General features: G+C 53.2%; 1 protein-coding gene across 1 annotated transcript in view; it reads left to right on the top strand.

Moving 5' to 3' along the window:
* Positions 1–23972, top strand: part of Tab1 (TGF-beta activated kinase 1 (MAP3K7) binding protein 1) — a 28196-nt gene extending 4224 nt beyond the window's left edge. The window contains exons 2-11 of the mRNA XM_026411500.2: positions 8159–8295; positions 8786–8939; positions 10132–10218; positions 10654–10792; positions 11082–11195; positions 11860–11971; positions 14692–14836; positions 16778–17000; positions 18204–18366; positions 19661–23972. Of these exons, the coding sequence (XP_026267285.1) occupies positions 8159–8295; positions 8786–8939; positions 10132–10218; positions 10654–10792; positions 11082–11195; positions 11860–11971; positions 14692–14836; positions 16778–17000; positions 18204–18366; positions 19661–19868 (1482 nt within the window). The 3' untranslated portion in view covers positions 19869–23972. The remainder of the gene's footprint in view (positions 1–8158; positions 8296–8785; positions 8940–10131; positions 10219–10653; positions 10793–11081; positions 11196–11859; positions 11972–14691; positions 14837–16777; positions 17001–18203; positions 18367–19660) is intronic.
* Positions 23973–24382: the final 410 nt, after the last annotated feature.

Raw genomic sequence — 24382 nt, 5'->3', positions numbered from 1 at the left:
AAGCAATTACATCTATGAAATCACAGGTACTAGTCATGCATTTTTTTCTATTAAAATAAGTATATACCTACGAAAGTAAAAACATCTTTTAAAAACATCATTAGGCTGTCACCTGTAGCTGTTCGCCGGCAGTCAGTCATGCAGTCCATCTGCTGCCCTGGTCCCCATAAGTACCCCTACAGGTGTTTGTTAGGGGCTCTGAAATGGCAGCTCAGGGGGCCTTTGGTGGAAACCCTTGGGGCAGTGGAGGCTAGGAGGGAGTTGGCCTTGGAGAAGTGGGTCATTCAGCAGGATAGAGATGGCTAGAGGCTTTCTGGAGAGGAGAAACTGCCCCTGTCGCTGAGCCACCTTCCCGGAGGCCTTTAGTCCCCCCTGTGAGTGCCTTTTTGCCTCAGACATCCGGGTGCTCTCAGCACAGAAACACTTGGTCTTTCACACCATAATCTGATGTGGAGGCTGAGCCCTGAGCTTGGAATTGTGCTTTGTCCTCATGTGCGACTCAGGTTGGAGATGAGCATGGGTGCTTGCTCTCAGTGTGACACCGACACATGTTCGTGTGTAGAGTTCAGCTCAAACAGACCTGCTCAGGTGTTCAGAAGCCCCTGGCAGGTTAAATGGGTCTCTGCAGAAGCTCTTCATGCCAAATAGGACTTCCGGACACAGAGTCAAGTCGGCGTGAGACCCTTTTGAGCAGCCTTCTCTTTTTGCCATATTTTTCATAAATTTCCTTTGAACGGCGGAGGAGGGAATGCCCTTGTGCTCACTGTCGTGTGCGAACAGATCTGGGCTGAGGGTGCCAGCAAAAGTCGCCCCCTTCTCAGCTTCCTGGAGGCTGGTGCCCTGAGCTCACCGCCTGGCATTTGGGGATGTGGGAGAAAGCATGCCTCAGGGATGGCAGGGCGGGTGGGCGGCTTGAGAATAGCAAACGTGACCTTTCTTGAAGCTGTTCCAAAGGGGGGGGGCGACAAGCCTTGGCAGGCTTGCTGGTGGAGGGCCCTGGGTGCCTTGCGTGGGTGACTCCTGCCAGAGATGAGATGGGAAAGCTCAAAGCTCGGCCTCCACACTGCGAAGTCTCCTGTTGGTGGGACCTCCTGGAATTCTGGGCCACCTGTTACTGAGTCAGTGTCTGAGATGCTCTAAGGATCACCTTCCAGGCAGGGCTGCCACCAAAGGAGGGCCCAAATGACACAAGAAATTGCCCTTTTGTTAGTGAACCTGAGACACCATTATGGTAAGGACACATCGGTATTTTTCGGTACTACTTAGGAAAAAAAATGCTAATTAGCTTGTAACATACCCTCTGCAGACATCATAAAACACAAAGTGCAGGCACTTAAGTCAGCGGACTAAGGGAGCTAATTAACAGTTCCAGGCTCTGCCTGGGCACGGTGGCGCACGCCTGTGATTCCAGTGGCTCAGGAGGCAGAGCCAGGATTGTAAGTTCAAAGCCAGCCTCAGCAATTTAGTAAGGCACTAAGCAACTAACTTGGTGAGACCCTGTCTCTCAATAAAAATACAAAAATAGGTCTGGGGGTGTGGCTCAATGGTCGAGTGCTCCTGAGTTCAATCCTTAGTACCAAAAAAAAGAAAAAAAAAAACAAAAAAACCACCAGGCTCTAGTGTGACAATGGACAGAAGCCACAGGCTGCATGTACACAGAGTGCCAAGGTGAGGCCACGGGGAGAGAGTCTCAGGGCAGGGGCTCCAGGGTTTGAGCCCTGTGCCCGAGTCTGGGCCTCCATGAGCTGGTTCAGAGTGTGCTGGAGGGACAGGGAATAAAACTGATCTTAAAAGCCGAGAAAGCTCCTTGCCTTTCCGTTTTCAGATTTCTGATGTTCTCCAGGGAAAGACTTGATTTGGTCTTACCAGTCTCTGGGACTGTACCTGTGGGGACAGAGCTTCTTTATTTGAGGTCCCAGATTGTCTCCTGCCTTCCAGGAGTGCAGTGTTTGGTGGAAATGTCATTCTCTTCTGTGTTTGGTGTGGGCCCCTCCTGCCAGAAGTGGGTTGGTTAGCTTCCCAGGAGTTTGGTCTGGTTACAGTTTACAACAGTCATTTGGAACCCTGCGTAGGTGGCTTTATCTGCACGCGATAGAGGCTGCGTGAGGTTGTTGGTGTGAGAGGGCAGTGTTCAGTACTGCGCCAGCCTCCTGGGATGAGAGCATGAAGACAGAATCAACCTATATAAATCTAGATTTAAAAGTTTTCTGCAGGAGTGTGGTTGGGGGACACTGACACATTAGGACTTACGGGAAGATGTTGCTGGTTTAGTTAACAGCAGATAGGAACTTTGAGAAGCCAGCTAGCTGCCCGTCTTTCATTTGATATATGAAGGCTATTGGGTTTTGAGTGTTAACTTTCTATCCTGCCACTTAGTTTCTTTTATTGAGTTAATTTTAATTAATTCTTTAGGATTTCCAGGTATGCTATCATATCAACTGCAAATAGACCCTCCCCCCTTCAATTCTTATGCTCTTATCTTTTCTCTGGTCTAGGTGCCTGGGTTAACATTCCAGTTGAATGTTAAGTAATGGGGAGAACAGGCATTCTTGCTGGGTTTCTGATCATAATGGGTTCCTAGTCATAATGGGAAAGTCTCTTCTGTTGTCTTTCCTACTGAGTAAGATGCTGGCATTGGGACTGACTAAAGTATACATTTATAGCATATTTAAAAAGTATTGATCACTGGGTGTGGTGGCACATGCCTGTAATCTCAGCTACTTAGGAAGCTGAGGCAGAAGGATTGCAAATTTGAGGCCAGAATCTGCAATGTAGACCCTGTCTCAAAATTAAAAAAAAGTTAAATGAGGGCTGGTGGTATAGCTCAGTTGACAGAGTGCTTGCCTCACATGCACAAGGCCCTGGGTTCAATTCCCAGCACCACAACAAATAAATAAATAAATAAATAGATAGATAGACAGACAGGCAGACTAGGGATGCAGCTCAGTGGTACAGTGCACTTGGGTTCAATCCCAAGTACCTCTTCCCCATCCCCCCTCCAAAAAAAGTCTTAATCAATTTCTATTTTCTTGATTATTTCTATCAAGTAGAACAAACCTAGTTCATAAGAAGGGTTAGGGATGTAGCTCAGCACCCCTGGATTTAATCCCTAATACCAAACAAAGGAAGAAAGAAGGAAGTAGCTAGACATTAGTCTGACTCACTGTTCAGCAGACTTCCTCAGAAATAAGGTGCTTGCTGAGTAGGTTGATCATTGTCACACACATAGGTTTTCTAGTTTGGGAGAATTTGTTATTCCCACATCAGCCAAATATGACAAATTGTCAGTACAACTTCCTGCCCCTGCTAGCATCGTCCTGGGCACCCCCATGAAGTGCTTCCAGGTGAATTGTCCTTGTGCCATGATACCAGTGTGGCGAGCCCTGCAGTTGTCTATTTGAATAGTTTCCTTCTTGGCAAGACAACTTCACTAGGTTTTTTTTTTTTTTTTTAAAGAGAGAGTGAGAGAAGAGAGAGAATTTTAATATTTATTTTTTAGTTATCGGCGGACACAACTTCTTTGTTTGTATGTGGTGCTGAGGATCGAACCCGGGCCACACGCATGCCAGGCGAGCGCGCTACCGCTTGAGCCACATCCCCAGCCCTTCACTAGTTTTTTTAATAGTGTATCTCTAATATCAAGTTGGCCCATAAATTGTTTGGGTAATGTTTACTTTTTGCTGGAAAGTATGGATTGTTAGAAAGATTCCAGCCCAGGATGCCTATTCCTGCCCCTTGTGGGAGTTAGAATATGGCAGAAGAGGCACAAACTGCAGTATCCATGACAGGCTTTGCGTCGTGGGCGATGCATTTGTATTGTTCATCTCACAGGATGAGCTCAATCAACCCTTTGTTTTTCTCTTTCAATACTGAGGATTGAACCCAGGGTGCTCTGTCACTGAGCTACACTCCAGCCCTTATTTTCTATTTTGAGACAAGGTTTTGCTAAGATGCCAGAAGCCCTTGAACTTGGGATCGTCCTGCCAGCCTGTTGCAAATGCTCAGCAGATGTTTGTTGAATGAATATATTAGTTGAATGTCCTATAATCACATAATATCACAGGTGGGTTCCCAAGACTTAATTTCCCATTTATGTAAAGGGAGACATTTATTTTGGTTTAAAATGAGACAGGTCAAGCTGGGCGTGGTGGTGCATGCTTGTAATCCTAGTGGCTTGGGAGGCTAAGGCGGGAGGGTCACGAGTTCAAAGCCGGCCTCAGCAACTTATTGAGGCCCTAAGAAACTTAATGAGACCCTTTCTATAAATAAAATATAAAAAAACATGTTGGGGGTGTGCCTCAGTGGTTGAGTGCCCCTGAGTTCAATCCTCAGTACAAAAAAAAAAAAGATGACATAATAAGTATGGAGACATGCCATGTTGATGGATTTAAAAGAACCAGCCAGTGAAGATTCCGGTTCTCCCCATATTGACCCATGGGTTTAAAACAGGTGTAATCAAATTCCGAACAAGACCAGGCGGGAGGCACACACCTGTAATCCTAGTGGCGCAGGAGGATCAAAGGTTCAAACCCAGCCTCAGCGAAAACTCAGTGAGACCCTGTCTCTAAATAATATTCAAAATAGGGCTGGGGATGTGGCTCAGTGGTCCAGTGCCCCTGAGTTCATTCCCCAGTAACCCAAAAAATAAAAAATTCCTAACAAGATTTTTAAAATAAAATTTATATGGAAAGGCAAAGGACTAGAACAACTAAAAGAATAAAGTTAGGGCTGGGGTTGTGGCTCAGCAGTAGAGCACTTGCCTGGTATGTACAATCCTCAGCACCACATTAAAAATAAAAATAAAGATGTTGTGTCTACCGAAAACTAAAAAAATAAATATTAAAAAATTCTCTCTCTCTCTCTCTCTTAAAAAAAATGAAATAAATAAATAAATAAACAAAATAAAGGTATTGTGTCCAACTACGTCTAAAAAAATAAATGTTTTTTTTTAAAGGATAGAATTAGAAGAATCACATCGAGTTATTTTAAGACTTAACTATAAAGCCACAGTAATAAAGCTGAGGTAATAAACTGTGATATTGGCAGAGAGACACACAGATCAGTAAAATAGTGGAGTCTGGAAATAGACCCATACAATGTGGCCAGTCAACTTTGACAGACATACAAAGATAATTCAGTGGAGGAAGGCTAATCTTTTCAACAGATGGTGTTGGGACAATTGGATATCATGTGCAGGAAAAAAATGGACCTCAAGCTCCTAGTTTCTACACAAATTAATTCAAAATAGATCACAGATCTGTAAGATATAAAACTAAAAACTTTCAGAAGAAAACAGAAGATCTTTTTGACCCCAGCCTGAGCAAAAAGTTCTTAGGACTCCAGAAGTGTGAACCATGAAAGGAAAAAAATTGGTGAGATGGATACCATCAAACTAAAGCCTGCTCTGCAGAAGATACGGCTGAGGGAGTGGAGTGAACGGCTGCGGACTGGGAATTTATTTATTTATGTATTTATTTATTTTTGGTCCCAGGGATTGAACTCAGGGGCACTCAGTCACTGAGCCACATCCTCAGCCCTATTTTGTATTTTACTTAGAGACTGAATCTCACTGAGTTGCTTAGCACCTTGCTATTGCTGAGGCTGTAAGAACTCAAAAAACTCAATAGTTAAGGAAACTCCATTAAAAGGGGGCTTAAGACTCAGATGCTTGAGCAGAGAGACAGGTGGCAAATAAGCACATGAAACTCAACATCATTGACCTTGAGGGAAGTTTGAATTAAAGCAGGAGGAGTGCCTGCAGCCTCCTGGAAGTCCAAAACAACAAATGAAACCACACAGCCGGGAGGGGGAAGTGCAGCCAGTACAGCCACCTGGAGGACCGCCTGGCAGAGTCTGATAAACACACATTCACCGTAGGACCCAGCAGTCCCACCCTGGGTATTTACCCCAGAGAACCAAAGTGAATGTTTATAGCAGCACTGTTAATGATCACTAAACCCTGGAATCAGCCCTGTGCCCTCTGGTGGATGAGTAAGTAAACATCCGCTGCTCAGAGAATGGTCTGCAGCATGAGGAGCAGCTGTGGGTGTGCACAGGAGCACACAGAGGGGTCTCGGGCATGGTGTGGATGAAAGAAGCCAGCCTCAAAGGGCACTGAGATGCACGCCCATAATCCCAGCCACCCAGGAGGCTGAGGCAGGAGGATGGAGGATGGCAAGTTCAAGGCCAGCCTTGGCAGCTTAGTGAGACCTTATCTCAAAATAAAAAGAAAGGTGGGGCCCTCCTCTGGGAATGTAGCTCAGTGGTAGTGAAATATTGTCTCAAAAAATAAAAAGGAAGAGGGCCTGGGAGGTGGCTCAGTGATAGAGCATCCCTGGTATCAATCCCTAGTACAGAAGGGAGCGTGAATGTACACTGCATGATTTCACTTACACGCTTTATTTTGCTTTGTTTTTTCTTTGTACTGGGGACACACATAATAGACAGGTATTCTACCGCTACTTCAACCCTTTTTTATTTTTTTGAGACAGGGGTCTCACTGTTGCACCAGCTGGCCTTGAACTTGGGATCTTCCTGCCTTAGCCTGCCAAGTTGCGGGAATTGGGCATGCACCACTGTGCCCAGCTGTTGCAGTGATCTCTCCATGTGTTAACAGGACTCTTAAAGTGAATTTTACTACATGTTAATTTAAGAATAAAATAGATTCCCACACCCTGCCAAAATTGCTCCTGTGTACTAAATATAGAACTGAAACACTGAAATAGATAAATGTAACATAAAAGTATTTAAAATGGGGGGGAAAGGTAATAAAGCAATTCCCTCTAAGTATGTAAATAAACAAAAGACGAAAATAGTCACAAAAATTAGACATAGAGCCTGCTGTGGTGGCACATGCCTTTAATATCAGCTATTCAGGAGGCCGAGACAGGAGGATTGCAAGTTGAGACCAGTTTGGGCAATGTAGTGAGACCCTTAGCAAACTAGCAAGACTCTTGTCTCAAACAATAAAAAGGGCTACAGCTGTGGCCGGGTGGCAGAGGCCCTGTTCAGTTTGCTCTAGTTCAACACAGTGGCAGGACCTGTGTGAACCAGGGGTGGTGCTCAGGTGACAGGCCAGGCAAGAAGCAGGAATCACACCTGTTTTGGGTTGTCTCTGGGCTTATCAAGATACAGCTACTCAGAGCGCACCCCATAGAGATATAGGAAGTTCATCACAGATCAGGGCCTGGACACCTGGGTGAGCATGCATGTGTCAGCCACAGTGACGGTGTGTGGAGTAGGGTGGGAGTCAGATGCAGACAGGCGGAGGGTGGAATGGCGTGTAGAATGAGTTCCCCAGAGCAAGGCTCCTGAGCCAGAGTCCAGAGGACGTGGAGGATTGCTGGGGTGCTCTGCATGGAGGGAGAAGGGTGTGTGCAGGGCTGCGGGCTGTAGGTGTTGGCCCAGGAGGACAAGCTGGAGGGGCAGAGGGGAGGATGCCAGCAGCAGAGGCCCCAGTGTCAGAGGGTCTGCGGCCAGCTTGTGAGTGGGAGTTTCTCAAGTTCAGGCCCCAGTGAGAGTCCCGTGTGGGGAGCTGTTTACCAGGCAGATGTCCAGGGCTGTGCCCAGGTTGGACATTGAGACCTGCGGGTGTAGCTGGTGCCAGGGGACTCCTGTGCACGCAGTCAGAAGCTCTGCAGGGAGGAGTGGGGCTGTGGGGAGCTTCGTGCGGGGCGTTTGCTGCACAGCTCTCTGGTGGAGACCTCCCGAGCCTTGTGCTTGGGAATGCCTCTGTCTTGGGGAACCAGTTTGCGGACTAGCAAAGCCCCCTCAAGTGTCTGTTCACAGAAGCATCACTGTTCTCCGGAAAGAAGTGGAGCCCTCTGTGAGTATTGCAGGGGGTGGGGTCCAGGCTCTGCTGGGCCTGCTAGGATTTTGTTGGGAAAGAAGGTAAAGGGAAGCAGGTGGTGCACACCTGTGATCCCAGCCGCTTGGGAGGCTGAGCGGGGAGGATTGCAAGTTCAAAGCCAACCTCAGCAACTTAGGGAGACCTTGTCTAAAAATAAAAACTAAAAAAGGCTGGAGGTGTGGCTGAGTGGTTGAACGCCCCCAGGTTCAATCTTTGGTACCCCCCCCAAAAAAAAAAAAAAAAAAAAGAAAGTGAGATGGGGTCTGCCCTGGGAAGGTGACTTCATGGCTTCCTGGCCCCCTTTTCTAGGAGCAGCAACCGAGTTGGACAGACGACCTGCCACTCTGCCACCTCTCTGGAGTGGGATCAGCCTCCAACCGCATCTACTCTGCTGATGGCAAGGGCACTGAGAGCCACCCTCCGGAGGACAGCTGGCTCAAGTTCAGGTGTGCATGCTGGCCTTGCTTTTGGCAGAGAGTTGGTTTGTAAGCAAGAAAAGGTGCCAGTCTTGCCACTGTCTCGTGGGATTTGCCGATGAGATGTGGCCTACAGGAGTGGCCTCTGTTGTGGTCCCTTCGTGTGTAATTCAAGGCCTGATACAGCTGGGGGAAGGCATCCCAAGAGAGCACAGCCACAGTGACATGATAGCCAAAGTGGGGGGACCCCGGTGGGTACTTTTTTTTTTTTTTTTTTAAATATCTATTCTTAAGCATTAGGTGGACACAATATCTTTATTTTACATTTATGTGGTGCTGAGGATTGAACTCAGTGCCTTGTGCATGATAGGCGAGCACTCTACCACTGAGCCACAACCCCAACCCCCCGGTGGGTACTTGAAGCTGCAGCTGATCTACCTTGGTCTCCCCAGTTCCTTTCCCTCTCCCCCGCTGCCTGTGATGCCCTGGTCTCAGGCCTTCTGTGCCTTGCCTCCGCCAGGAGTGAGAACAACTGCTTCCTCTATGGGGTCTTCAATGGCTACGATGGCAACCGGGTGACCAACTTTGTTGCCCAGCGGCTGTCCGCAGAGCTCCTGCTTGGCCAGCTCAACGCCGAACACACCGAGGCTGACGTGCGGCGGGTGCTGCTGCAGGTACGGGGTATAGGCTGCTGTGGTACCCTCGCCTACTGTGTGTCCTCCCCGTCCCCCAGAACTCGGGTTCCGCAACTGTGAAATGTGACAGGATTGTTCTGAAGACTCCAGGCTTCTTCATCCCACCCAGGGTCAGCCCTGGAAGCCCTTCCCAGTGGCAGGGACTCGCTGCTCCCAGGGAGTGTAGGGCCAGGCAGGGAGGAGCCATCCCTCCTGTGACTGGCCGGCCGAGGAGGCAACTCGGCTGGAGAAGGGGAGCCAGGGTTGTGGGCTCGGGCTGAAGTGTGGGTGGGTGCGGCCAGGCCTGGTAGGTGCTTTAGAGCGACTCTTTCCTTGATGTGGTCAGGTGCTTGCCTCTGACTTCGGAGAGTCCTGGGTGGGTGTGCAGGGGCCTGGCCTCCCCACGCTTGCTGGGACTCTGCCTTTCTTTTTTCTTTTAATGTATTTTTAGTTGTATTTTATGTATTTATTTTTATGTGGTGCTAAGGCCAGAGCAGCAGGAGTTAAGGGAACAGGGGAGGCTGGTGGGTCCCAGCCCCCGGAGGGAGTCTGCCTTTCTGCTGCTGCTGTGTGGGGAGCCCTCCTGGGGGCTCCTTTCAAAGCCTAGCTGGAGGCCTTTGCCTGAGGTGAGGCTGTCCTCCTGATCCAGGAGAGCAGCCCAGCCTTCTCCTGTCCTCTTGGGCCCCAGGGCTTCTGGGCCAGTGGTTCTCAGCAGGCCCCACACCCCAGGGAAGTTGTCAGTGTCATCAGTGTTCAGGGAGCAGGAGGATTTGCAGAAGCCCTGGGAAAGGCACCCTGCTCCTGCAGAGGTTGTGCCCAGCCCTCCTCTGGGCCGGGGATGTGCCGAAGGCACTTCAGAACCTTGTGGTCCCGTTCTGCAGCTGAGGAGCCCAAGGTGGCGGAGCTGAAGTTCACACCCCGCCAGTCTGATTCTAGGTCTGTGCTCTGGTCCTGCCTGAGCCTGTCTTGCTGTCCCTTCTACAATGGCTCCCGTGCAGTGTGCCTGTCCCTTGGGCCTAAGTTCTTTGTCAGAGGTGATTTGCAGGAAGCATTGGGTGCCTTGCAGTTTGTGAGACAGGACTGCTGTGTGCAAAGCCTCTGTCACATGACAACGGTGTCATCAGTAGGGACATTTTTGGCGTCAGGTGCAGTGGTGTGTGAGCCAGGCTCTGCCCCCTCTCTGTCCCCACAGGCCTTTGATGTGGTGGAGAGGAGCTTCCTGGAGTCTATCGACGACACCCTGGCTGAGAAGGCCAGCCTCCAGTCCCAGCTGCCAGAGGTACTCTTTCCACGCACCCGGGGAGGTCGGGGCCAGACACCTCCACTGTGTCGCTCGCATGCTGGGCCCGAGCAGCAGGAGCTAAGGGAGCAGATCCTGATGGAGAGGCTGGGGGTGCCAGGGGTTGTCCTCAAGGGGCCTCCTTGGCCTGACGTGGGCAGTGAAGGGCAGGAGGAGAGGCCTTTCCAGGGCCCAAGGCCTAAATCAGTCCTCAGCCTCATCACTTATCCCTCTTGTCACCCACCAGTACCTTTGGGGCCACCACTGAGCTGGGTCACTGCCACTCCCTGGGGTTCAGCCCAGGCCTCCCTCCTGGTGGTGCCACAGACCATCTGTCCTCCGGGGCTCACATCCTTGCTCCTGAGGGTAGGAGGGCGTTGGTCAGCTGGCCCTCGAGGCCCAGCCCTGCCCTGACCCTCTGGTGGTGGGTTGCAGGGCGTCCCTCAGCACCAGTTGCCTCCTCAGTATCAGAAGATCCTTGAGAGGCTCAAGACGCTGGAGAGGGAGATTTCAGGAGGAGCCATGGCCGTGGTGGCCGTCCTTCTCAACAACAAACTCTACGTCGCCAATGTAGGTGAGCTGCTCACCCATCCAGGCGCGGGGAGGAAGTTTTGGCTTCAGGGTCCACACACGTGGATGCTTTGGACGTAGAGTGTCTCAAGGCCATCCTCTGTTTCCTCCTTACTGCCACCGTGTGTCGTGTCCCAGCTAGAGGTGGGCAGATGCAGGCATGAGATGCCAGCTGTGGGCAGTGAAGGGCAGGAGGAAAGGCCGTTCCAGGGCCCGAGGCCTAAATCCCTCCAGGCTGGGGGTTCCTCTCCTCCTCCGCTAAGTCTCTGGTCACTGTTCAAATTCTACTGCAGGTACGAACCGGGCACTTCTATGCAAATCTACGGTGGACGGGTTGCAGGTGACCCAACTAAACGTGGACCACACCACAGAGAATGAGGATGAGCTCTTCCGCCTCTCACAGCTGGGTGAGAGGGGGCGCCAGGCTGAGGGATAAATGGGAAAGGAGACTGGCTCTGGGACTCCCCTGTCCTCCTTTGGTGGCAGGCAGACAGGTGCATAGTGGAAGAGCCACGAGACCCTGTGACCAGCCTGCCTGGGGCTTTGTTCAGCTCTGCTGCTTACTAAGTGGTGACTTGGGGACATATTTAAGCTTTCTCTGCCTCAGATTCCTCATCTTTGTAATGAGAATGGTAGTAACACCTACCCCAGGGTGTTGTGAGGGTTAAAAGAGTTAATAATACATGAAAATGCTCCCTAAAGTACCTGGCACACAGTAGTACTCACTGTTATTGACAGAAACTGAGAAAAGCCAAGGAACCCTGAGATTCCAGCCACTGCGTAACTTTCCTTCTTTCCCTGAGCTCCTGGCAGATGTGACAGACATGGAGGCTGAGGGCAGCTTGCTGCTCCCAAGGCAGACAGGGCCGTGGTAGGTGGGGCCGCAGTGTGTGGAGGAGGGCCTGGGCATTCTCGTGGGAGTGAGGCTGAGGACAGCAAGGGACCTTAGGTTGCTCTCCAGTGCCCTGATGTCTTCACTTCCTTCTTGGTGGGTCCTCACTCCTCGTCTTGGTGGATCTGCCTCTGTCCCCTTTTCTTGGTTTTTCATGTGCACTGTTCTCCCTCTGGTAGGTTTGGACGCAGGAAAGATCAAGCAAGTGGGGATCATCTGTGGGCAGGAGAGTACCAGGCGCATTGGGGATTATAAAGTCAAGTACGGCTATACTGACATTGACCTGCTCAGGTAGGTGGCCAGCCCAGCTGCCCCCAGTTCTTTGTCAGACTTGAGGGTCTGGGGCAGAAGCACATTTCAGGCTGCAGGGGTGGGTACAGTTGAACTAGTTCAGAGCACAAGGGTATTCTTTCTTCCTCCCAGAGAGGTTGGTGTAGGGTGGGACCCGAGCTCAGCAGAGTTGGGGGTCTGTGAAGCCAGACTGGCAAGGTGTCATAGTAGGGCGCTGGGCCAAAGCCCAAGGCAGCAGTAGTGCCCCAGAGCCTGGGGCATGAAGCACCTGGCGTGGATGTACCTGGCATGAGGTACCTGGCATGGATAGAGATGGATGGCTGATGGATGCTGCCTGTGACAGGCCAGGCCAGAGTTGAGATTAGTTGTCCATTTCCCTCCAGGGACAGTTCCCTTCTGGGTGTCACCCAGGTCCTCATGGCAACAAATTAGCAGTAGTAGGGATGGCGAGCCCTTGAGTCCACCCTGCACAGCTCCTCAGACATGGATCCCCCACTCAGCAGTGACGTGCATGCTGTCACCACCCCATAGGCATGTTCCTAGGAAGAAACTGAGGTGGCCACCAGTCTCAGGGCTAGGGATGGTTGCGGCAGGCCTGGATCCCAGGCAGTCTGAACTTGGAGCATGTGTCCTCACCTGCCGGCTGACCTTCACGGGAAACAGGCTGGGCAGACACGCCTGTGCACTTGTAGGGCACCAGTCACAGCCAGGGCTGCAGGGATCCTGCCAGAGACCCCAGCTGCAGGCAGGCCTCGTGGCTTAGTTTCAACTCCTTGTCCATCTAAGGTTTAGGAAAGCAAGTTTAGAACCTTTGTTCCTAGTTTGTGGGGTTCTCTTTGCTTTATTTGAAAGTTAGGTCTCTGGTGGGCTGGGGATGTAGGTCAGTCGGTAGAGTGCTTACCTCACAAACACAAAGCCCTGGGTTCAACCCCCAGCACCATGGAAAAAAAGAAAAAAATTAGGTCTGTGGTACCTGGGTGTGGTGGCCCCCTGCTACTTGGGATGCTGAGGCAGAAGGATTGCAAGTTCCGGGTCAGGCTCAGAAACTTAGCAAAGCTGGGCATAGTGTCACATGCCAGCCACCCAGAAGGCTAAAACAAGAGGATTGTGAGTTCAAAGCTAGCCTCAGCAATAGCGAGGCACTAAGCAACTCAGTGAGACCCTGTCTCTAAATAAAATACAAAAACGGGCTGGGGATGTAGCTCAGAGGTTGAGTGCCCCTGAGTTCAATCCTTGGTACCCCCCCCCCAAAACAAAACAAAACAAAAAAAACCTGTCTCAAAATCCCAGTACCACAGGGCTGGGGTTGTGGCTCAGTGGAGATCACTTGCCTAGCACATGTGAGGCACTGGGTTCAATCCTTAGCACCACATAAAAGTAAATAAAGTAAAGGTATAGTGTCCATGTGCAACTAAAAAAATATATACTAAAAAAAAAAAAATCCTGTGCTGGAATTGTGGCCCAGAGGTAGACCGCTCGCCTAGCATGTGTGAGGTACTAGGTTCCATCCTCAGCAACACATTAAAATAAAATAAAGATATTATGTCCACTTATAGCTAAAAAATAAATATTAAAAAAAACCCAACCCAGTACTACAAAAAGAAGGAAAGTAGGTCTGGTTAAAGTGCTTTGAACAGGCCTTAGGATGTGTGTGGTGAAAGCCAGCCAGGACCCCCAACCAGAGCCTTCTAGTTTCTCGTGAGTCCTGCCCACAGATGTCTGTGCACGTGTGCATACATGTGCCTTTGCATAAGTTTGTGTTTTGTGGCAACTGAGAAGCAGGCTGCCACAAGTTTGGACACACCTTTCTGGCTTTCTGATCTCACCCTTTATTGAGGTCCGGTTGACACACAAAAGCTGTGTATATTTAATATATGCAGCTCGGTGAGGTTAGAGCTGAGTTTACACCGACCCCCTGTTTTCACAAAGAATGTGCATCCCTCCTCCCCTCACACCTGCAGTGGAGGTTGCTGGGATTCCCATAGGATTCCTTACCTGAGTAGCCCCCAACTGACCAACCCTCAGGATACACTAGACTTCTCTCTTCCAAGTATTGTTACCAGGCACATCCTCATGTGCACGTGCGCATGTGCACACACACACTGGAGGTTTTTTTTTTACATCTAATGACCCGCACATCAGAAATGGCCCCCAAGCCCTTAGTCAGCATGGGAATCTGTTTTGGTGGAGCCCCAGTAACAGCAAGAGGCGCAAGCTTTAAGAGACAGCCATTCCTAGCCAGCACGGTGGTGGCTCAGGAGACTGAGACATGAGGATCACAAGTTCAAAGCCAGTCTCAGCAACTTAGCAAGGCCCTAAGCAATTTAGTGAAACTATCTCAAAAGGACGGGGATGTGGCTCGTGGTTAAGTGCCCATGGGGTCAATCACTGGTATAAAAGAGAACGCACAAGTGTGCACATGCTACCTCTTGCTGCTCTGCCCTGCAGCCTGCCAGGGCTGAGCTCTTGGGGGTAGGAGGATGGAGCAGGGCCAGAAGCCAGCACTGGGCCTTTGCTGTCTTGACCCCACAGCCTGCCAGTTTTTCTTGCCCTCTGAGCTTTATTCTAGCAGCTGACTTTCTCTTGCCTCTCTTTCTTTCTCTCTCACCAACTCATGCATTTTATTTTACACTCTGGGTGTAGATTCTTCCCCTCAGCAGACTCAACGTTCACCTGGAGACCTTTCCACACAAAGTCCTCCCTCCACTCTCTCTCCATAGTGCTGCCAAGTCCAAACCCATCATCGCAGAGCCAGAAATCCATGGAGCACAGCCTCTGGATGGGGTGACCGGCTTCCTGGTCCTGATGTCTGAGGGGCTGTACAAGGCCCTGGAGGCCGCCCACGGGCCTGGCCAAGCCAACCAGGTGAGCTGGTCGGGACAGAGCTGGCAACCACGTGGCATGACTGGCTGGCCTGCAGGATAGGTGCTCTCCTGGCAGCCCAGAGCACTGATCCCCAGATGCTATCACCAGACACCTTTTCTGAGTGCAGAGCTGAGGGAAGGGACAGCCCAGAGCTTAGGCTGGGGATGTGGTAGAGCACTTGCCTAGCACGCATGGGGCCCTGGGTTCCGTCCTCAGCACCACCAAAAAGAAAAGCCCATAGCCCTGAAAACACCTGTCCCTCCCAAAGCTCTGTTCCTGGGTGAGCAGCAGTATCAGCGCCCAGGGCCCTCAGGCCCAAGGGCAGAGGGCAAGAGGGCAGTGAGTTCCTCCTGGCAGCCTTGTTCTGGGGTGCTGGACAGAGGCCTGGACCCAGGGGGGCAGTGGGTCAGGCTTGTTCCCCTTTCCAGGAGGGGTTCTCTGGGGCTTCTGGTCAGAACACCAGAGTGTCCTCCCTCCTGTAGTGGATGGGGAGGGTGCCATCTCCCTTGGAGGGACCGTGGTGAGGTCAGGCGTGGGAACATGGAGTGGCTTATTTCTGCACCGTGGCAGGAAGTGGGACTTGCGGGCAGGTGTTCAGGAGGAGGCCGCCCTCGCCTAGCCTTGGGTTGTGTTCCGTGTCTTCCTCCATCAGCAGTGGGTGTGATGGGGGCTCACCTTTTCTGCCTCATCCTTCTTCACTAAAAGGAAGAAGTCTTAAGTGCCTGACTATCCCTGATCCCTGTGCTCAAGGCTTTCCCACCATTTTATCTTATTATTCATTCCAGCAGCCTCCTAACAAGAGGGGCCCTGGCTTACTTAGTTCTAGTTCAGGATCTTGCCTGAGGTGAAACGCTGATGGCGGTGGAGCTGGGTTCCTCAGGTCCAGGTCCAGGTCAAGGTCATTGCCCTTAATTGCCCTCCCTTCCTGCCTCCAAGAAGCTGGAGCCAAAGACTGGGTGCAGTAGTGATGCCTATTATCCAGCTACTCAGGAGGCTGAGGCAGGAGGATTACACTTCAAGACCAGCCTCAGCAACTTTGTGAGACCCTGTTTCAAAAAATAATAATGACTGTGTACAGAGCTCTGTGATAGAGCACCCCTGGCCCAGTAATGGGGGAGCAGGCTGTAGCCAGCCCTCATGTAGAGGATTTTGTGCTTCTAATTTTTTATTTTTTTGGTACTGGGGCCTGAATCAGTACTAGCTCTACCACTGAGCCATATCCTCAGCCCTTTTTATTGTTTATTTTGAGGGCCTTACTAAAACTGGCCTTGAATTTACAACTCTCCTGCCTCAGCCTCCTGAGTAAAATAGGATTAGATCCATTTTTGATGTTTTCATCAGTGTGGTTTTCTTTTTCTTTCTTTTTTTTTTTTTTTTTTTTGTCTAATCATTAGAATTTTCCAGTGGCTTCTATGGGGTTCTAGATTATGCTGGACAGGGGATTTATCTGAAGGCAAGAACAGTGTCTTTGTTCCGCATCCCTAAAATGCCTGATCTGGTGCATCATAGCCTACATGAAGTCTTTCCAGAAGGAAGTCCTTACTGATGTGCATCTACACTGGGCCCTGTGGTAGTGTGCAGAGTGCTGTCACGTCCGTGTTATATAACCCTCATAATGACCAGCAAGGTGCATATTACCCATTTAAACAATCAGAGAGGTCACAAGGTCACACCCTTTTGCTAATGAGAAAGTTCTTAATACTCTTAATACTCTGGTTTCTCTTTGGATCAGATAAATCTTTTGCCTTTTGCTAATGAGAAAGTTCCAGAAGGATTATCCTGAATGCCTTGACAAGCTCAGATTATAGGCTTGGCTAACGGGGTACTTCCTTCACCTGTGGTCTGGTAAAACCTAAGTCTCTCAAAGAAGGCTCTGGAGTGACCACCCCCAGTCCCTTGGCCACCCCTCATTCCTCACCAGGTTCATTGCCCTGTCCCCAGGAGATTGCTGCAATGATTGACACTGAGTTCGCCAAGCAGACCTCCCTGGATGCAGTGGCCCAGGCTGTGGTGGACCGGGTGAAGCGCATCCATGGTGACACCTTCGCCAGTGGTGGGGAGCGTGCCAAGTTCTGCCCACGACACGAGGACATGACCCTGCTGGTGAGGAACTTTGGCTACCCGCTGGGTGAAATGAGCCAGCCCACACCAACCCAGGCCCCAGGTATGTGTACCTTATAGAGAGGCTGTAGGTGGGTGCAGAGCCGCTGAGCCTTGGACTCGCACCTGGAGTGCAGGTGGAGCTAGGAGGTTTGGGTTGCAGTTCTAACCCAGGCCCCTGACCTCCAGCCTCTGAGCTGCCCCTTGTTGTTTTGTTTTGTTTTATTTATTTATTTTTTATTTATTTGTATGTGGTGCTGAGAATCAAACCCAGTGCCTCACACACGTTAGGCAAGCGCGTTACCACTGAGCCACAACCCCAGCCCCCTCAGCTATTTTTTATATTTTATTAAAGGCAGGATCTCACTGAGTTGATCAGGGTCTTGCTGCTAAGGCCGGCTTTGAACTCATAATCCTCCTACCTCAGCCTCCCAAGCTGCTGGGATTATAGGCAGGCGTGCGCCATTACACCTGGTTGCCCCTTTATTCCTTCTGTCTGTGAAATGAGGGTAGCACCACCTGCCCTGTCCTCCTGCAGACCTAAGGGGTGAACAGGTGGTATGCAGGGTCACAGAGGCACATGAAGGTGATAGCACCCCTGGCTGAGGGCCCGTGAGGCCAGATCCTGTCCTGCATTGCTTGCTGTAGTCCTTGTGAGCAAGTGTAAGGACAGGAAGAGGAAACAGTTTCAGAGCAAAGGGACCTAGGTAAGATTAGGTACTGGACAGATGGTCAGGCTGCAGCATCTGGCTCTGTCTCTGGCCTCATTGGACAGGGAAGACTGTTACTTTCTTCCTTTTTCCTTTTAATTCTTAAATCATAAGCGCAGAAATGGTCGTGCCTTGGGGTGTCCCTCCCAAGGCATCACTGGGCTCCTCAGGGCTGACCTCCTTTTCTTTTTTAAACAAGGAAACCTTGGAGCCCAGGCATCCCTGATGCTTTGTGCCCCTGGGCTTGCTGGAGTTTCTCAGGCTCACTGTTCCTGCAGCCATGTTTGTATTGGGTCAAGATCCGCTAGGAGCAGACTGTCCTTGGATCATCCACGGGAAGCCGGGCTCTTGATTCCATTGAGCATCAGTGGCTTCCCTGGTGGAGGGAGGTCCCAGCCTCTCTGGAAGAATCTCTGCCAAGGGACACTCCTGGGCTGCCCCAAGGGGCAAGGGCTGTGCCAGGGCTTGAAGGGTTTCAGCCCCCAGGTGCCTGTCAGGCCTCAGAGTAGCCCTAACCCTCCTCCTGATCTGGTGCCCAATGCTCTCTCCCCCTACAGCTGCAGGGGGCCGCGTGTACCCCGTGTCCGTGCCCTACTCGAGTGCCCAGAGCACCAGCAAGACTAGCGTGACCCTCTCCCTCGTCATGCCCTCCCAGGGCCAGATGGTCAATGGGGCCCACAGTGCTTCCACCCTGGACGAAGCCACTCCCACGCTCACCAAGTAAGCCCTGGGGCCCTGCTGAGGGAGATCTCCTTAGAGCCCAGGGCAGGAAGAGGTGGCACTGTTGGTCCAGCAGCTGGATAAAGCTGGACCTGTGGGGGGGGGGGCTGCTGAAGGTGCCAGCCCGCTGCTCTGCCTGCTGGGGCCTGTGTTCTGGCTTTTGTTCACGGGGACATGCTCTCATTCTTCTCCCTGTGGCGTAGGTGGCTCCCTGTGGCCTGGCCTGGCACAGCTGCTGCTCTCAACTGTGATGCCCAGAGTCCAGCTTCTGAGGGGGCTGACTAGATTAAGAGGGGTGCGTGGAGGCCGCAGCCTGGGTGGGATGCAGGGGGCACCTCCGTGCAGAGCTGCCTGGCAGGCCTGGTGTCCACCACCCCCACCCCCACCCCCCACCCCAGGAAGCCCGAGACAGATCTGGTTTCCACATTCCAGCACAGAATAATAGAGATGCCACACCCAGCCCATCCCAGGGTGGCTGACAGGATGTGGCCAATTACAAGTGGCTGAAAGGAGGGAGTGGCCTGTTTTCCTCCACTCTGCAGGGGTCCTTCCTTCCCCTGCCTCCCCCCCCCTGCTGTCCTTGCTGTCCTTGCTGTGGCGGGTGGGAGCCTGCCCAGCAGCCAAGCTCCACCTCCAGCACAGGGTCGGGGTGGCCGATCCTTCACCCCTGTGGGGCTGCCCCAGGAAACCACCAGCTGTGTCCACAAGGCAGAGCCTGATGGCCGTGGACTGTCTCCGGTAAGACAGGACACTCAGCATCCTCTGCCTCTGGCCTCCTGGGCTGTGCGGCCTCGTCCCTCCCCAGCTCCGAGAGGGCTGACCCTGTGCCTGAGCTGGGTGTCCTGGGCATTGACAGGTCAGCGGCTAACAGATAGTTCTGTGACAGAAGGTGGGTGTCCAAGGCCTTGGCACCTGTCCCTGTGTGGCCAGGGAGGGAGCAGGGGGAGGGGAGAGGAGGCAGGTGTCTGGAAGGGACTGGCTGCCTGTACTCAGTGGGCTGAGGGTGGGGTGGGGTGGGGTGGAGGCGTGGCCAGGCAGACTGGGAGGCTGGCAGGGGTGGGTCTGCCTGTCCCACAGGAGCCACTCACCAGGAGTGGCTGATTGAAACAGCCACATGCGGCCAGTCCTTAAGAAACGTGTCTGACATTTTATCTGTCCTTCTGTGGCCACCTTTGCCAGAGATTCCTGTGGCCCAAGGGCCTGATGAGTCAGGGAATTCTCTGTCCCCAGGCCAGGGACCAAGACCCCCTTGACCCAGCCATCCCAGAGTGGTTCTCCCCTCTTGTCCCTGCAGCCAGAGCCCTACGCTGACCCTGCAGTCCACCAACACCCACACCCAGAGCAGCAGCTCCAGCTCCGACGGCGGCCTCTTCCGCTCCCGGCCCGCCCACTCTCTCCCGCCTGGCGAGGACGGCCGCGTGGAGCCCTACGTGGACTTTGCTGAATTTTATCGCCTTTGGAGCGTGGACCATGGCGAGCAGAGCGTGATGACGGCGCCGTAGCCTGGCCAGCGAGTACAGCCCAGTGGACCTCAAGTGAGGGCAGGAGCCAGCCCTGGTTCAGCCTTTCCTGACTGCCTGTGCCCAGGAGCAGGGGCACCCCCGTCCTCGGCCTGCACCAGCCTCTGCCCCGTGGCTCTTGGGCTGTAGAGCTGCGGGTGCAGACTGTGCTGCTTGTCCATGCCTTGTCACCTCGCGGGAGGCTGGAGGCCACTCTGCCACAGCCTCAGCCAGGACATTGCTGTTCCTCAGAGCAAGGGCCCAAGTGTGGAAGCTGTAGCTGGCCTGCAGGCCACCGGGGATTCCTTCAGCCCTGCAGCAGCGTGGGAAGAGGCTGTCCTGTGGGCCCCGAGTGCCACCATCTCCTGTAAAATAACCTGGGCCACTGCTAGCGCCCCTCCACTCCCAGGAAGTGGTTTCCCCTCTCCAGCTTCTCAGCCTCGTGTTCCCATGGCCACCGGGACCAGGTCAGACGGAGAGGACCCGAGAGAACTGGCCTAAGAGAAGCCCTGGAGCTGCCAGAGGGGCGTGCACTGGGCAGCTGGGCCTTCCCAAGAGGGTGCTGGAGAGGTGAGGCTGAGCCCCACTGAGCTGTGAAGAGGCAGGGCAGGCCCAAGTCAGTGAGCCAGTTCCACCCTGCATCCTCCCTACTGGTGCTAGGGAGGCCACATTAGGAACAGGTGAGGTGCGTGGCCTTTACACTGGGGACGATTCTGGAAGACTCTGGTTGACACACTGCCTGTGGGTCAGGCTGAGGGGCGTGGTCAAGAGAAAAGAGCAAAAACTGGTTCCACAAGGGAAGAGATGCCTCAAGGCCTTGAAGGGGAAGGACTGGGCTGGCCAGGCCTGGGCTGCACCGCTTCACACGGTCTGTCACCACTGGAGGGACACCGCCAGGGCTGCCAGGAAGGGTTGCCATTCCCATTTTCAGAGGAGGAAACAGAGACTTGCTCCTTGCCAGTGTCACACCATCGATGGCAGAGCTGGAGCTCAGGCCTGTGGCTTCTTTAGAGTCTGCAACCCATGATGTCCCTCTGGCCAGGGACCTGCCACCACTGAACAGCCCCAGTATGCTTGTTCTCTGTAGTGTGGAGGCTGGCCCCAGGGTCCCCTGCCCGCTCCATGATCCCAAAGTCCATTTCTGCAGCAGAGCTGAGGCCAGTGCAGTGCCAGGGACAGGCCGGGTCTCCTGGGGAAGCAGAGGAAAGGCAGCTGCCCGCCCCTGTGAAGCCCCCCATCGCTCTCCTGCAGGGAGCAGGTTAAACCGTCACAAAGGCTCTGGAACAAAGGGAATTCTCCCAGGAATGTCTCGGTCACTGTTTGGCTGTTTGGTCTCTCGCAGTAGAGTTCTGTTTTTAATGCAGTAAAGTCACACAGGGTGGCGTCACATGGTGCAGTGTCTGTCCCACATGACTCTCTCCCTGGGAGGTGGCTGCCTCCTGTCCTGCCCAGGATGCTAAGGACCAAGCTAGCCAGGCTGGTAAGGGCAGGGATGGGGTGGAGCCAGGGGTTCTGACTACAGCTGTGCCCATCGTCCCCAGGGGAGCACAGGCACTGCCTGCCAGGCGCTCACAGCCACACCGTTGCCAGGCGGCAGGGCCCCAGCCGTGCCAGGGGCTCCCCTGTGGTGCTCTCCTCACTCCCTGAGAGAGTGGAAGCCCAGGGCCTCTGTGTGTGGGTGGTGCTGTGGTCACCAGGGGAGGGGCCTCGCCCTCTGGCTGGTTTGCTCTACTTGGCTTTGTTTGGTTAAGGATGTTCTATAAGCACCAGGCCGCAGGGGGCCTCTTTCTGCTCCCTGGGACAGACTCTCCCTCTGGAAGCGCAGGCCTGGCAGGCTGGGTGCTGCTTTGGTCCAGAGCTGTGGGTGTGGTCAGGGAGTCCTGCACACCTGCCTCACTGTCAGGCCTTTCAGAGTCTCTTCCTCCCTCAGCACCCAGCCGTGCCCTGGTGTCTGATGACCACGGGGCCCTGCACACTCCTGCAGCCATGGTGTCCCTCCGGCCACCCTCGGGGAGGTGGTGAGAGCACTGCTCTCTGGTGAGCCACAGGTGCAGGAGGCTTGAGCTGCCAGGCCTGGGCTGCACCGCTGCACACGGTCTCCGTCTCCACTGGAGGGACAGTGCCAGGGCTGCCGGCAGGCTGGCCGTTCCCCTTCTCAGAGGAGGAAACAGGCCACATCCAACCCGAAGGCCCTGGGCACGCCCTATTGGCCTTGTCTCCGTCCCTTGCTTTGGTGTCATTTAGCTCTGTGTGAGCCCTCCTGAGGGCAAATGGAAGGACACCACTGGAGGCCGGGTCCCCTTGGCTGATGGTGAGGTGACCAGGAAAAGTCCGACGGCCAGGCAGAGCTGTGCCGTGGCCAGTCACTGGTGAGCGTCTTCTCCAGGTGTCCAACAGGTGGCAGGCGGCTGGCCCTGGGCCCAGGGTCTTAGGGCTGACCCCTCCCACAGCTCTAGGGGGAGACCCTCATTCCCTGAGGCAGGTGAGAGCCGGGAAGCCCACTGCCAGCCCCATCCCTTGACAGCAGCCTGGGGCTCCACTGGGGCCCTGGACTGGACCAGCCAGAGAGCAAGGTCCCCTGGGCCACCACTGGTTGCTGTGACTTCCGGGCCTGGCCCTGGCCTCTGACTATCCTGAGCTGGCCATCCACCAGGCTGCAGCGCAGGTTCCCAAGACACCCCTGCTGATGGGGCACCTCCATGGGTGGCTGTGGGAGGGGACAGGAGCAGGGACTCTGGCTACCCTGAGTCACAAGGGAAGGCACAGGTGCTCTCCGCATGCTGCCCCCTTCTCGTTCCCTCCTGTGGGAGGCCACCTGCCCACTCTGCTCAGTTTTCCTAGAAACTCACAAATGTCACTTGCTGCTTTATCTGTGTCATCTCCCTTGTCCACTGTTATCCATTTTGTGAGGACAGCGACTTTGTGACCTTTACTCCACTGGCTCCAGCCCTAAGGCCCCTAGTGGGCCCTCTCACAAGTGCTTAGGGACTCAGTGGACGAGTGAGTGGGGGGAGGACTCGTCCTGTGACCTGGGCCAGGGGCTCGCGCTGAGCCTTGGTCTTCCCCTCTGTGAAGATAGGACCTGCTTGTTGAGATTAGCCAGTGGCCCCAGGCGGTCCCCTCCCTACCTCTGCCCTCCCGCCCGAGTGGAGCCTGGTCCAGGACACGTCCCTAGAGGAACACTACCCACAGGCACATGCTCAAACCTGGGGTGGGGGGGACGGACAGCAGGCTTGATGTCCCTGTGGCTGCTGGGACCCAGGGGCTGGGTGGTGGCTGTGGTTCTTGCCTCCTCTCAGCCGCAGACAGAGGCCGTGACCAGGCCCCCTACTCCCCCTCAGGAGTCTTTGGTGATGCTTCCTTCTGGGGACCTCCTGAAACCTGGGAGAACTCTGGTCACTGCCACTCCTGGTGGGCTCAGCACAAGCACACTCTGTTCCCACTCAAAGGTGACACCAGCCCAGAGCAGACCAGTGCTGGACATTTCCTCGAGACTGGGTGGCCTCATGAGGACAGACCGCCTGGCAGCCAGCCTTGAGCAGTGTTGACCCCAGTGCCTGGACCCCATAACTGCCTTTGGAGACCCCACAGGTGTCGGAGGACCCTGGACTGTGGCCGTTGCCAGACGCAGCCCTCTTGCCTTGTTCTCGGGCCACCAAGGGGCCGGGGTAGGGCAGAGGCGGGCCTTCAGCGCCGTGGCTGGTTTCCACGTGCACCAGGATGAAGGTCCTGCACTGTGGCCTCGCAGAGCCATCCCAGGGCCCACTTCTGAGCTCAGGCACCTCTGTGGCCCCAGCCTCTACCTCCAGCACCTGCTTTGCCACTGGTCCTCCCCAGCCCCAGGATGACCACGGACAGGTGGTGAGTCACAGAGCAGGGCTCCAGAGCGTGGCTACAGGAAGGTCTTCACCCCAGGCCCCAGGGTTTGGGGGTCAGTAATATTAAAATTCTCTCTCAAAAAAAAAAAGAAGTTAGATGTGTCCTCGTTTTGTTCTGTGTGTGGGGGTGCCGGGAATTGGACCCCTAGGCAAGCACTCCCCTAGAGCTACGTCCCCAGCCCTTGTCGTTCATTCTGAATACGTGGATTCTGTAATTAAATTCATACTATCCCTGTGTTAATTTTATTTTTTTATGTAAAAAGGATATTTAATAAGAATAGAAAAACAAAGTAAATTTTTTTGCCTTTCTATTTATTTACCTTTTTGTTTAATGCAGCAGAGTGCATTTCTAATGTACACAAATGGAGCGCACCATTTCAATTCTCTGTACACAGTGTAGAGACGCACTATTCATGCAATCATACCTGTACTTAGGGTAATGATGTCCATTTCATTCCACCATCTTTACTGTCCTCAGAACCCCTCTCCATCCCCCCCGTGTTAATTTTTTTTTTTTTTTGGTACCAGGGATTGGACTCAGGGGCACTCAACCACTGACCTACATCCCCAGCCCTGTTTTGTATTTTATTTAGAGACAGGTCTCACTGAGTTGCTTAGGGCCTTCCTTGCTTTTGCTGA

The sequence above is a fragment of the Urocitellus parryii genome, chromosome 5 (genome assembly GCF_045843805.1).
Source record: "Urocitellus parryii isolate mUroPar1 chromosome 5, mUroPar1.hap1, whole genome shotgun sequence".
In the NCBI taxonomy this organism is placed as follows: Eukaryota; Metazoa; Chordata; class Mammalia; order Rodentia; family Sciuridae; genus Urocitellus; species Urocitellus parryii.
This window is presented reverse-complemented; position numbering and strand designations above follow the sequence as displayed.